The sequence below is a fragment of the Myotis brandtii genome, unplaced genomic scaffold, assembly GCF_000412655.1.
Source record: "Myotis brandtii unplaced genomic scaffold, ASM41265v1 scaffold388, whole genome shotgun sequence".
NCBI lineage: Eukaryota > Metazoa > Chordata > Mammalia > Chiroptera > Vespertilionidae > Myotis > Myotis brandtii.
In genome coordinates this window covers 2,361,403-2,373,548 of record NW_005364882.1, presented here as the reverse complement: position 1 = coordinate 2,373,548, position 12,146 = coordinate 2,361,403, and the positions used below count along the sequence as shown (strand labels likewise).

General features: G+C 35.9%; 1 protein-coding gene across 1 annotated transcript in view; it reads left to right on the top strand.

Moving 5' to 3' along the window:
- Window positions 1–12,146, top strand: part of DIAPH3 (diaphanous-related formin 3) — a 505,494-nt gene that overhangs the window by 274,325 nt on the left and 219,023 nt on the right. The window contains exon 20 of the mRNA XM_005872674.2: window positions 4,095–4,334. Within this exon, the coding sequence (XP_005872736.1) occupies window positions 4,095–4,334 (240 nt within the window). The remainder of the gene's footprint in view (window positions 1–4,094; window positions 4,335–12,146) is intronic.

Below are 12,146 nucleotides of genomic sequence, written 5' to 3'. Positions count from 1 at the left end.
TTATGCCTTTAGATTGATATTCAGATTGTAGCTCATTATTGTTGGGTTTTGGTGCTGTGGGTTTAAGATTGCTAAGATCCCACAGTATGAATCAAAGAAAGCCAAAAAAACCTGCACTTGTTGTCAAGTCTTCCATCTTATTAGATGTGAAACCTTGGGATGATGAGACAGATATGGAAAAACTAGAGGAATGTGTCAGGAGCATTCAAGCAAACGGCTTGGTCTGGGGCTCTTCTAAACTGGTTCCTATGGGGTAAGGAATTAAAAAGCTTCAAATACAGTGTGTAGTGGAAGACGATAAAGTTGGAACAGACATTCTGGAGGAGCAGATTACTGCTTTTGAGGACTATGTACAGTCCCTGGACGTGGCTGCTTTCAACAAGATCTAAAATCCATCCTGAGTCCTTGCCCTTAAATAAAAGCTTGAAAGAGAAAAAAAAAAAAAGATTGCTAAGATCCTATATATAACCATAAATTTAAAGGATACCTCTGTATAAATGTATTTATAATTTTCTCTAACACTCTCATTATAAATATCTTAAAGTTTCTTTTAATATAACCTTTCCTTTTTTTAAAATATACTTTTTATTGATTTCAGAAGAGGAAGGAAGAGGGAGAGATAGATAGAAACATCCATGATGTGAGAGAATCATTGATCAGCTGCCTTCTGCTGGCCCCCTACTGGGGATTGAGCCTGCAACCCCTGCATGTGCCCTTGACCAGAATTAAACCTGGGACCCTTCAGTCTGCAGGCAGACACTCTATCCACTGAGCCAAATCAGCTAGGGCCCTTCCTTCCTTCCCTTTTATTAACTTTTAACAATGACCATGATTTTTTCCCTCCCTCCCTCGCTTCCTTCCTTCCTTCCTTCCTTCCTTCCTTCCTTCCTTCCCTCCTTCCTTTCCTCCCTCCCCCCTTCCCTTCCATTACCATTGAGAGTATTATTTATATGCTATAGCTATCCACTTTTGCATTCAGCTTAGTCTCTGTCAGCCAAAACACAGTTTTAGGTTCCTTAGCAAGCAAACAAAATGCAAACCCCCAGTGTTGATAGAATATGTGAAGTGATGATGAAACATTCTTCAGGGTTTTTAAAAAAGTATTTTTCCATTTTTAAATGTATTTTTTAAAATTTCATCTAAAGAAACAAACTTTGATTTGATTAATAAGAAAAAGCCCTGCTATTATTATCATAGAACTCAAGATTTCGATCTTAGAACATTAGCTTTTATTGAGTTTGTTTTAAACAATAGGGGCAAGCATTTGGCCTATGGGGTCAAAGTAAGCTAAATAGTGGACTAAAGACAGGCCGGAGCACCAGGTGATCTCTCACATTCATTTCCAGCTCAGTAATTTCATTCACTGAAATACATTTATTTCATATCAGTCAAATACTAATTTTTCTAAATTTGGAAGAAAGAGCAATATGGAAAGGACATCTAATTTGCGAGGCTGTGGGTCAAAGACCTGTTGTTTGGTTACCTTTCCTGACTTCGCTTTGTCAGGGTTTTTCATGAACACATAGCACATTGTTCTGCATTCCATCGTAGACTTCCTCTATCTTTTCAAGGTACCTGTCCCTAGTGCCAGGTAGACTCATTACTCATAAAAATCTAGGTTATATTTTTTCTAGGAAAATTAATTACTTTATCCTGGCTGCATATGGTTAGCTTGTCAGCAGGAAAGCTTTAACATATTTTGGGCCATTTAAGCAGTCTTTTTTTCTCTTTCTGCACAAAGTAGTACACTAATGTAGGTTAAAATTAATGTATTTTGTAATACCAATGGTTTGCATAGGAGACTGGAGAATTCCTTCTCATGCTTATTGTGAAGTGCTAAATACTTAAGTTCATGATCATGAGTAAGGGCACAGACTGAAAGCAGATGCCGTGGGCTCAGTGTCCACCGTGGAAGACCACAAGTGTATGTACTCATGTGAGTGTTCTTTGCACATCTTATTATTCTAAAGGATATACTAAATGGAATAAAGTATCATGTGCAATTGCTCCAATATAATATGAATATCTACCATTTGCAATGTTTAAGTAAAAATAAAAATTTCAAGGAAGTAAGTCTATTTAAGAGCATTTTAAGACATGAAATGACTTTATGAGAAGTAATAATTGCTTAAGTCTACTTTGTGTGCTAGACATCCAATATCCAAACATAAGCTAATAGGACCTCTAAAATTGTCTTCTACAATTTTATATGACTTGTTTATTCTATAAAACCATGATTGGTAATGTTTCTTTTTACTTTAAAAAATGTCTTTTTTGAGCTTACAGTTTTTTACTCTCTTCTAGGGAAAAATATTATTTTCTCTAGACAGGAATTTGAAGACATTCTTTGAAGTCAAGAAATTTTAAGACATTCCTTTATACATACTTTGTAGCAGGGACTTATTATTAACTACATTAGTTGAGTTCTTGGAATCTTGCCTGTATACATATAAACAAACATTTCACATGTCAGGTGCCTGAGGAAAGTACTGTTATAAAGTAGACATTTATATTATTTGCTATAAAACTTTTCAGTCATTGTAAGGATTTGGTCCATTTGAAGATATATTTACAGAGTTATCTACTGAGAGCTACCTCTTTAATTGCTCAGTTCTTTTTAGATGAGTGTGCTGAATTATGCTGTTACATCCTTAAAGCAGTATCTGTATTATCCTATTGGATCTAATAAGTTTAGGCTTTTGTATGGCATATCTTATTTTAAATAACAAGCACTTATATTATTAGCAGATAGCTGTCTGTCTCCTTAACAGACATCCTGTGCACCTCACGAGGCATTGTTTTTTAGCCTTTCCTTTGGATCTGTGAATGGCCAACCTAGTCCCTGTTTTAACTCTGTCAGTTTCGGTCATTGTTTTTTTCCTGACCTTGCCTCAAACTGCTCTTGATGCTTATGATAGTAGTTGAAGTGCAAGAGTTATAACTATCACTGCCCCATCCATCTGTTCTAAGTCTGAAACTCTTAATACATTTGGCCAAGGAATTCATATATACCTTAAATGTCTTCAGCCTTCAGGTAAGTGGCTCTTCCCTTCACGTGTTGTTAGAACATGGGGAGTAGTTTAAGGCAAGAACTTGCTGACCCTCTTGCCCTTTTTGCATTTTTGTTTGTTTGTTTGTTTTTTGACACTTTCAACCCCCTACATTTCCAACATAGCAACCCTGAGTCCCAGACAGACCTGTGGCTTTGCACTGTTCTTGTCTCCTGTTATGCCCATGTTTCCTAACCCTAACGCTGCTAATTTAGGATATGTCAGGAGTGATTCTACTTTCTTGTGTTGCTGAAGAAAGTCAATTTAGTACAAATTGGGACCTCTCTAACAAGTATTGTTAGTCAGCAGTGCTTCAGAGGACAATAATTGCTATTTGAAAAAAAACACAAACCTTCTTTTATACCTTTCTGAATATGTTTTAAACATGACTCAGCATGTTTCAATTTTGAACAAAAAATTAATGATATGAATGCTTTGTAATTTTGCCTCTATATCCTTATTTTATTTTATTTCATTTTTTGTTAATCCTCACCTGAGGATATTTTTTCCATTGACTTTTAGAGAGAGTGGAAGGGAGGGGGAGAGATAGAGAGAGTGCGAAACATTGCTGTAAGAGAGACACATCAATGGGTTGCTTTCTGCACTCATCCCAACGAGGGCCGGGATCAAGCCTGCAACCGAGGTATGTGCTCTTAACTGGAATCGAACCTGAGACCCTTCAGTATGCGGACTGACGCTCCAACCACTGAGACAAACCGGCTAGGGCTGTTTCCTCTTTTTGAAATTTAGTTGTAAAAAATGAATGTACTTTATTACTTATTTAAGCTTTATCATTTAATTAAAGCTTTCTTTTCATTGAGCATCTAAATCTGTGTTGTGTCTTTTTTTTTTTTTTTGAGGGACAATTCTGGATTCCTAAGAAAAACAAACAGGGCTTTTCTCTTTTCATGCTATCAGTTTTAGGGGACATATTGCTTCTTCGGTACTGTCATACCAATAAATCATCCTAGATTACTTGCACTCTTACAGTACTAAAGTATACCATGCATTTTAAAGGAAATCTGCTATTTTCTTTTCAATCAGATGAGCAATGTGAAGAGACTGCGGCCGCGGCTCAGTGCTATTCTCTTTAAGCTTCAGTTTGAAGAGCAGGTGAATAACATCAAACCTGACATCATGGCTGTCAGCACTGCCTGCGAAGAGATAAAGAAGAGCAAAAGCTTTAGCAAGTTGCTGGAACTTGTATTGCTAATGGGAAACTACATGAATGCCGGCTCCCGGAATGCTCAAACCTTTGGATTTAACCTTAGCTCTCTCTGTAAAGTGAGTTGTTTTTTTTTTTCCTACTTTTTAAGCACATATTTGCCTGCACACTTAGTCATAGAATGTCAGCCCTGATTACATTATTTAAATCTTTTTGTTTTGGTGTGCTCATTATCAAGAACTTGAACTGAACCATGAACCCAAACCCAGAGTGAACTAAGCTAATTTACTCAACCTCTGAACTAAATCCAAATATTAATTTTCTGTGATCTGCAAATCCAACTGAAGGATTTTGTTTAATAACAAAATTATGTTGTAAACCTATGCTTTCTCAAAGTAATGAAATGGAACATCACAATATTATTTAAACCTAGTTGTCATTCAATTCAGTTACCTGTATATATGAAGGTATATATGTTGAGACTTGCTTAGGATTTCCACTAAAATTTTTACCTTTATTTAATTATTTCTTTGCATTTATATTTTTGCAAGCAGACTAAAGGGAGAGAAAAGTGAGATTGTTTTAGGTAAGGAGGAAATTATTCTATAAAGAGGAGTAAACATAACTCAGATTTTGAAATGTTTCTATCTAAATATAATTTTAGAAGATATGGAAATTGAGTAAGTTTAGAGAGTTTTTTTCTGCTGGGTTCAATGTTTTATGTAACAGAGCTCTTTCCTAAATAATGGGCCACTGTAATAGTGCTTTATTGATCTGCTTATAACAAATTCTTCTCAGTTACACATCACAAGAAAAGCTTTCTCTTGTTCTTGACCTGGTAACATCTACCCTCCCTGACTAAGGAATTTGATTATTGCTTTTGCCAGTTAGGAAGGGAAGGTGAAAAACAAGTTTGGCTTTAGCTGTGGGTTTGCTGAATAGTTAATCTCTTGGTACTTTTGTGACTTTGCTTACATGAGTTCCCAGACATAAACCTTCCACTAGTATCAGCGCCTTTTTATTTTCCTCTCCTTGCTTTCTTAGCCTTACATCTTCTGTGCAGATCTGTAACATGGATGATGTAATTCATAACACATGTATTGAAAACTGCACATTTATAGAGTGCCCAGTACTTGACCTGATCATCTCATTTAGTGTTTGTGATTAATACTTACTTAGCATGTGTGGAAGTTATATTTTTCATATTTAACACATTAAGTGTGATTAAATATTTTAATGGAGCTTATATACAAGAAAGTTAAGGCAGCAGAGTTGAGAGAGCCTAGCTCTGCTAAGGGAGACCAGATAAACATTCAGAGAGGGATACTAGTAGGAATCTGAACTGAATCTGGAAGAGTGAGTGGATGTTCCCTGAGAGAAAAAAGCATTCTAAGCAAGAATCAGCAGTTTGTATAAAAGCCTCTATCATGGCATGTGTTAGTACACGGAGTGATCCTGTACACCTGGAGCCTAAATGGGAGAGGAGTGGAGAAAATGGAAATTAGATAGTAAATTTGCCTAGATGGTGAAAAGCCTGAAATGCCACACCTTATGGTGAAGTTTTGATGGAGACATTATTTCTATAAGGCAGTGATGTTATCAGTTATCTTATAGGAAAATAATTTTAATAGCCATATGAAAAAAGTACTGTCAGTGCAGTCACTGTTTGCCAAACATGTCTATTTAAATTTAAATTAAGCCCGGCTGTTGTGGCTCAGTTAAGTGTCCGGCCCTTAAACCAAGAGTTGCTAGTTCCATTCAGGTCAAGGCACATGCCTGAGTTGCCAGCTTGAACTTCAGTAGGAGGCAGCCACTCCATGCTTCTCTCATCAATGTTTCTATTTCTGTCCCCCTTTCCCTTCTCTCTCTAAAATCATTAAATTTAAATTAATTAAAATTCAAATAAAATTAAAAATTTAATTTCTCGGTCACACTTGCCATGTTTCAAGTGAATCAGTATCCATACATGCTGGCAGTGAACATACAGCACATTTCTACCATCGCTGAAAGTTCTACTGGACAGCACTGGTTAGAGCAGTGGTTCTCAACCTTCTGGCCCTTTAAATACAGTTCCTCATGTTGTGACCCAACCATAAAATTATTTTCGTTGCTACTTCATAACTGTAATGTTGCTACTGTTATGAATCGTAATGTAAATATCTGATATGCAGGATGGTCTTAGGCGACCCCTGTGAAAGGGTCGTTCGACCGCCAAAGGTGTTGCGACCCACAGGTTGAGAACCGCTGGGTTAAAGGGTGCCTGGGAGAGACTAGGTCATTGACAGCATGTGATCTAGGAGCATGTCAGAGAAAATGTAGCTGAGCAGATAGAGAGGCAGGGCATTGTGAGATGAAGGGGAAAAGGGGAGGGTCAAAGATACTCCAAAGATACTGATATGTTTGAAGTGGTTGCTCAAAAAAGAATGAGGCTGCTTTTGGTGTTTCCTTCCCCTTGTTTACCTCAGTATCTTAAAGGGCATCTGATTGATGTGCCTTATTCAGTTATGTAGCAAATGTTTAGTGTCTAGTCTAGTACATTATAGTCATTGTGCTTTGAGATGATGGTGGACCCAGCTAAAGTAGTGATAGAGAGTTTTTAGGTAGAATGGGACAAAGGGTGGAGGGGGAATGTACACATTTAAGGAACATCTAGGGAATTGTTAGGGAATGGGGATTATGAACTTGGAAGCTAAAGGACAAAGATGGAAGCTGTACTGCCAGTTTTTGGGGAAGCAAAGGAAGAAAAAACAGGATGCAGATCAAGGTGGGGCAGAAGTTCACAACTACAAGAGATTGTTTCATGGTGCTAAGTGTCTGTTGCTCTTCAGATTTTGCATCTCAAAACTATAGCCAACTCACAGAGTTGACCACATACCCTCCCTTCTTGCTTCCTCAAAAGACAGTTGTCCAGGAGAGCTTAGGTCTGATTAATGAGGTGGAATAGCCTAATACAGTGCTTGGTACATAGTAAATATTCAATAAATAGTGGTTGAATGAATGACACTACAGTAGACACAGTCTTGTGTCTTAGTTATTATGTAGTTGAAAATAGACATCTCATATTCAGATATAGTCATTGATGCCTAGTAATTTTAAAATATTTTACAAATGCAATGCATGCTGTTACTATTTTACTACAGTCATTCTACAAACCGGCTAATCTGTCTCCAGATAATAGAGTTGACTGTATTTTTAGGCAGTGAGATTGGATATTTTAATCATCCCTCTTAGGAGACTTCTGTAGTGCAAGAAACAAAATAAATACTAGAACTTCATACTTTTTATTAGCCTACACATCAAATTGAAAGCATATATTGAACAAGATGATATCACATCATGTTGTGTGTGTGTTTTTTTTATCAGAAGTAGCAGCTTGATCTTTGACAATTATTGAATTTTCACACTGACTATAAAGCATTTGGTTTGATCATAAGCCCCTGCGCAAGGAATTCCAAATTTACTTGACAGTTGAAAGACAGGATTATATTTTAATCTGTTAAAACATGCTGGGTGATCCTGTGACATATAATATTCTATATCCAAAATTTTTACTTATAAATGTCCTTTGTACATTTAGCTCACATCTGAAAAGTGCATGAAATTTTGTATTAAATTATTAACTTTGCACAGGTTAGAATAATTACATGAATTTTGAAATCTATATGCATTGTATTTTATTTTGAGTGCTATATTATATCTTTGTATACACTTGTAATTGAGATGGCTAACTAAAATAACTCGAGTTCAGAGAGAGAAAAGGGTTTGTCTACTTCCACCCCAAAGATTAGATATGGCTATGATAAATAAATATAAAAGTGAAAAATTAGACATAAGGTAAACATAAACTAGAATCTGTTATTAAGATGTAAATGAAAATTAAGGTAGATGCATGGGTTTGAGGCTTTCTTTTGGTAAAAATGAAGTGCAAACATGGTGATGAAATGTTTCATGATCTAAAAATAGTAAATAGTGGTTTCTCTGATTAGCCAAAGCTGAACTTGGTAGAAAATTTTGCATGTGTATTGTTAAAAAAAAAAAAATATGGTGTGGAGCTATGTTCTTATAAATTATAAGTGAAAAAAATCCATTACAACTATCTCCCTACCCTCTCTCCCCCTTTCTAATCCTCTACAAATATGTATAAAGGGCCTGTTACGCTTAACACTCCAAGAGAACCCTCATAGTAAATGAGATACAAATGTGGTCTTTAATTGCAGTAATTCTACTTTTAGTTTAAGTAAAATGGATTAAGTACCTTGCTTTCTGATGGCACGGCTTTTCAAATAGATTAACCTTAGACTTGTATTTTAGGACAATGAATGGACTACTTCTCATTCATGAAAGTCCTTGAAAGCTACGACTAGACCTTAGATAAAAACTGGATAATAGATAAAATGAGGTTATATAATTTTTTTAGGAGCTTTATTGATTAAAAGCAAATATATATTTTTAGAAATTTCATCAGCAAATGGTAGGTGCTTGGTAACCAAGGTGCCTACCTTGAAAAAAGTTATATGTGGTTTGTGTTGAAGTTTGTTCTCTAAAAAACCTGTTGGTAGGGCCAAGGTCTTTTTTCCCCCAAGTAGATCTAGCAAAAGAATAAGTTGACCCAACCATCAAAGTTGAACACCTTATTAAAATATACTGTATGAGATGATTTTAACTTGTAAATATAAAAACTAATGTTATCAACCCACATGCAGTAACTATAACATGTGTTTAGTAATGTTTACTAATGTCTAATGAGGGGTGTGATTTCTAAATAACAAATAATCTCAGAAAATACAACTGAATTATCCTATATAATAAAGAGCTAATATGCAAATGGTCATCACACCCTCACGCTGGGGCCAGGGAACCTGAGGCTGCACCCCCTGCCCCTTTACGGGGCTTGACAGGGGTAGGGCCAGCCAGGTCTGAGTCTCACGCGATTTTGAGGCCACGCTCGGGTGGGCGGGACTTGACTCGGTCCCGCGGCGTGCCCCAGACTCTGACAGGAGGGTGATTTTCATATACATTTTACTAATTTTCTTTCATCTCTGACACTTCTATTATAGAGAAAGGGCAAATAGCAATATTAAAATATTTCCTCTAATTAAATTCCTTTACTGTGCATGAATTTTGTGCACCAGGGCACTAGTGTAGTTATATAAGGTAGCACTTTGTTCTAGGTAATTATACTTACTTCCTACATTAGAATAATAGATATAAATTTTGTAAGAGTGTACCAACTGTAATAACTAATTTTTATCAGTATTTGTGCTGTTATTTACGGAGAAAATTGTAGAAACAAGTAACGATTGATTCTGCTATAAATTTATCCATAGTATCACTTAGAAGAGAATTCCTATCCTCTGTGGGAATAGAGCATGTGGTAAGTTCATCTCAGAGAGAACTCATCAAAGGGTGCACAGTTTAGGCTGTAGGGTAGGAGTTAGGTGCTAAACAGGTATGTGTGTGTGGCTTGGAAGACTGATTTTTGTCTTTTGTTTAATTTTCTCTTTTCTAGTGTATACAGATTTTATCTGATCTTCTATATATTCCTTTTACAAGTACAGGTCACAATTGATTAACTTCACCAAACTTCGGATGGGGAACTCTTTTTCCCCTTTTTTTATTGTCTCCACCAACTCTAGTGATTTCTTGAAGTTGTGAACAGCTCCTCTTTTAGGACCCTGACTCTGAACCCAGAGTGCCCTTTAAGAAATACTCATATATCAGACCCACATCAGATTAGCATGTATTGATGTGCATCTGGCACTTTTTGAAAAAAGGTCCCCAGGTGATTTTTATGCACAGACTGAACTGAGAATCACTTTATGTGTCTTCTGCCCTACTTACTTTTCCCAGCATACAAGACCCTTGATTGGTTATCTGGAACCAACCAACAAACATAAACAAGTAAAACCTAACCAACACAAAAACAAAACAAAAAAGAAACAACTCTACTTCTTCACTTTAGGATGAGTGGTGAAAATATTTCCAAAAACTGCTGCTTCTCTTTATTGCCAAGCTGAGTACTATCATGAGGCTGGAGGAGTGAAAGTAATATGAATTTCAGGCACACAGTGGAACTGAAATAAGTTGATGGTCAGTGTCCTGAGTTACTTTGCAGGGTTCTGCCTTGTACAGGTGAAGTTTTCATCGAAGGATGCACAGTCCTGGGGTTGTGGGACAAATACAGGAGTCAAATACATTTACCTGTTATAGGCAGTTTGTATTTTGCCTACCTATACAGTCACACAGGTTAATATTGTGAATCATTTTTTGTGAAATTTTGATTCTTGTATGTCACCTTTTCCTTTACTCTATGAAATTAGTTTTAACAAAGTTCTCTGCCAAACAAATCCATTGTTCCATCTGCAGTCAATGTTTTAGAAGAACTTGAGAAAATTTTTTATTCTTTATCAAATTGGCAAAATCACACTAGTAAATTTTGGCACCCTTTGAATGTAAAGCAGTTTTTGGCCAAAGACTTGCAGATAACAAATGCCATTCTTATTTTACATTCAGCCAATTAAATCACTGAAATACTGACTTCCAAAGCAATGTGAAACTATTTAGAATTCTTAAACCCTTTGACTCATTCATTAACACATGTAATGTATGGCATTTTCCAAGAAACATTTAATTGGCTTTAGTAACTAGTGTTTTTGTGTATGTATATGTGTGTATGTGTATATATATATATTGATTTCAGAGAGGAAGGGAGAAAGAGATAGAAGTATCAATGATGAGAGAGAATAATTGGTCGGCTTCCTCCTACATGCCCCTCGCTAGGGATGGAGCCAGCAACCTGGGCATGTGTCTTGGCCTGAATCAAACCATGACCTCCTAGTTCATAGGTTGATGCTCAACCACTTAACCACACCATCAGGCCTAACTAGTGTTTTTGATAAATTTTATTCATATTACCTCTGTTTGGTTTTTCAATTGCTATTAAACATTGTAAATTAGAATTATTCTTTTAATGGAATTACAAAAGACAGAGTGGCTTTGCTTACAGTCAGTGAAGCCACTTGTGTGCTATAGCTCCTGGCTCTTATTACAAGCATTGCTAATCTGTTACACTTCCTTTCTCCCAAACACACAGCCATAGAGCTCCCCTCAACACCTCACTTAATAACAGCTCTACAAATGAAAGGTAAGATATAAGTCTTACCTTTCACCCCTGATTTTTGTGTTTTACAAATGAAAAATCCAAAATTAAATGGCATGTTCCATTTTTTATACTCTAAGAAGCTTCATATCTAGGTCTCTTTATCAAGGATCTGAATTTTTTCTAGATTTTGTGCATCATAGGCAAAACATGTAACATGGTCTACACTTACCAATGGTATTTATAAATATTTATTCTTAGATGGTGGGGAAGAACATGGTGATGAAATAGATATATACCGAAACCAGACAAAGGCATTACAATACGAGGCAACTTTAGCTTAATAGCATTCGTAAACATAGGTGCAAAAATTATCAACATATTACAAAGCAAAACTAACTATATTTAAAAAGTATAGCCCATGACTAAATGGGAAGTATTTCGGGTATGAATGGCTAGTTCAACATTTGAAGATCAGTAATGCAATCCATCATCACATCAACAGGTTAAAAAGGAAAAATCATTTGAATATATCAAATATGAAGAAAAGTCATCTGATAAATTATATTATCTGTTCATATAAACTCTCAGCAAACTGGAAATAGAGGGGAAGTTTCTCAGGTTGATGAAGAATACCTACAAAAACTACAGCTGGCATCATATTTAACAGTAAAGAACAATGTTTTCCCCCTAAGATAGGGAACAAAGGAAGGGTCTCTCCTCTCACCATTCCTGATCAACATTTTACTGGAAATACTAGCTAATGCAATAAGGCTAGAAAATAAAAGATATATGGACTTAAAAGAAATAAATAAAACTATCTTTGTTTATA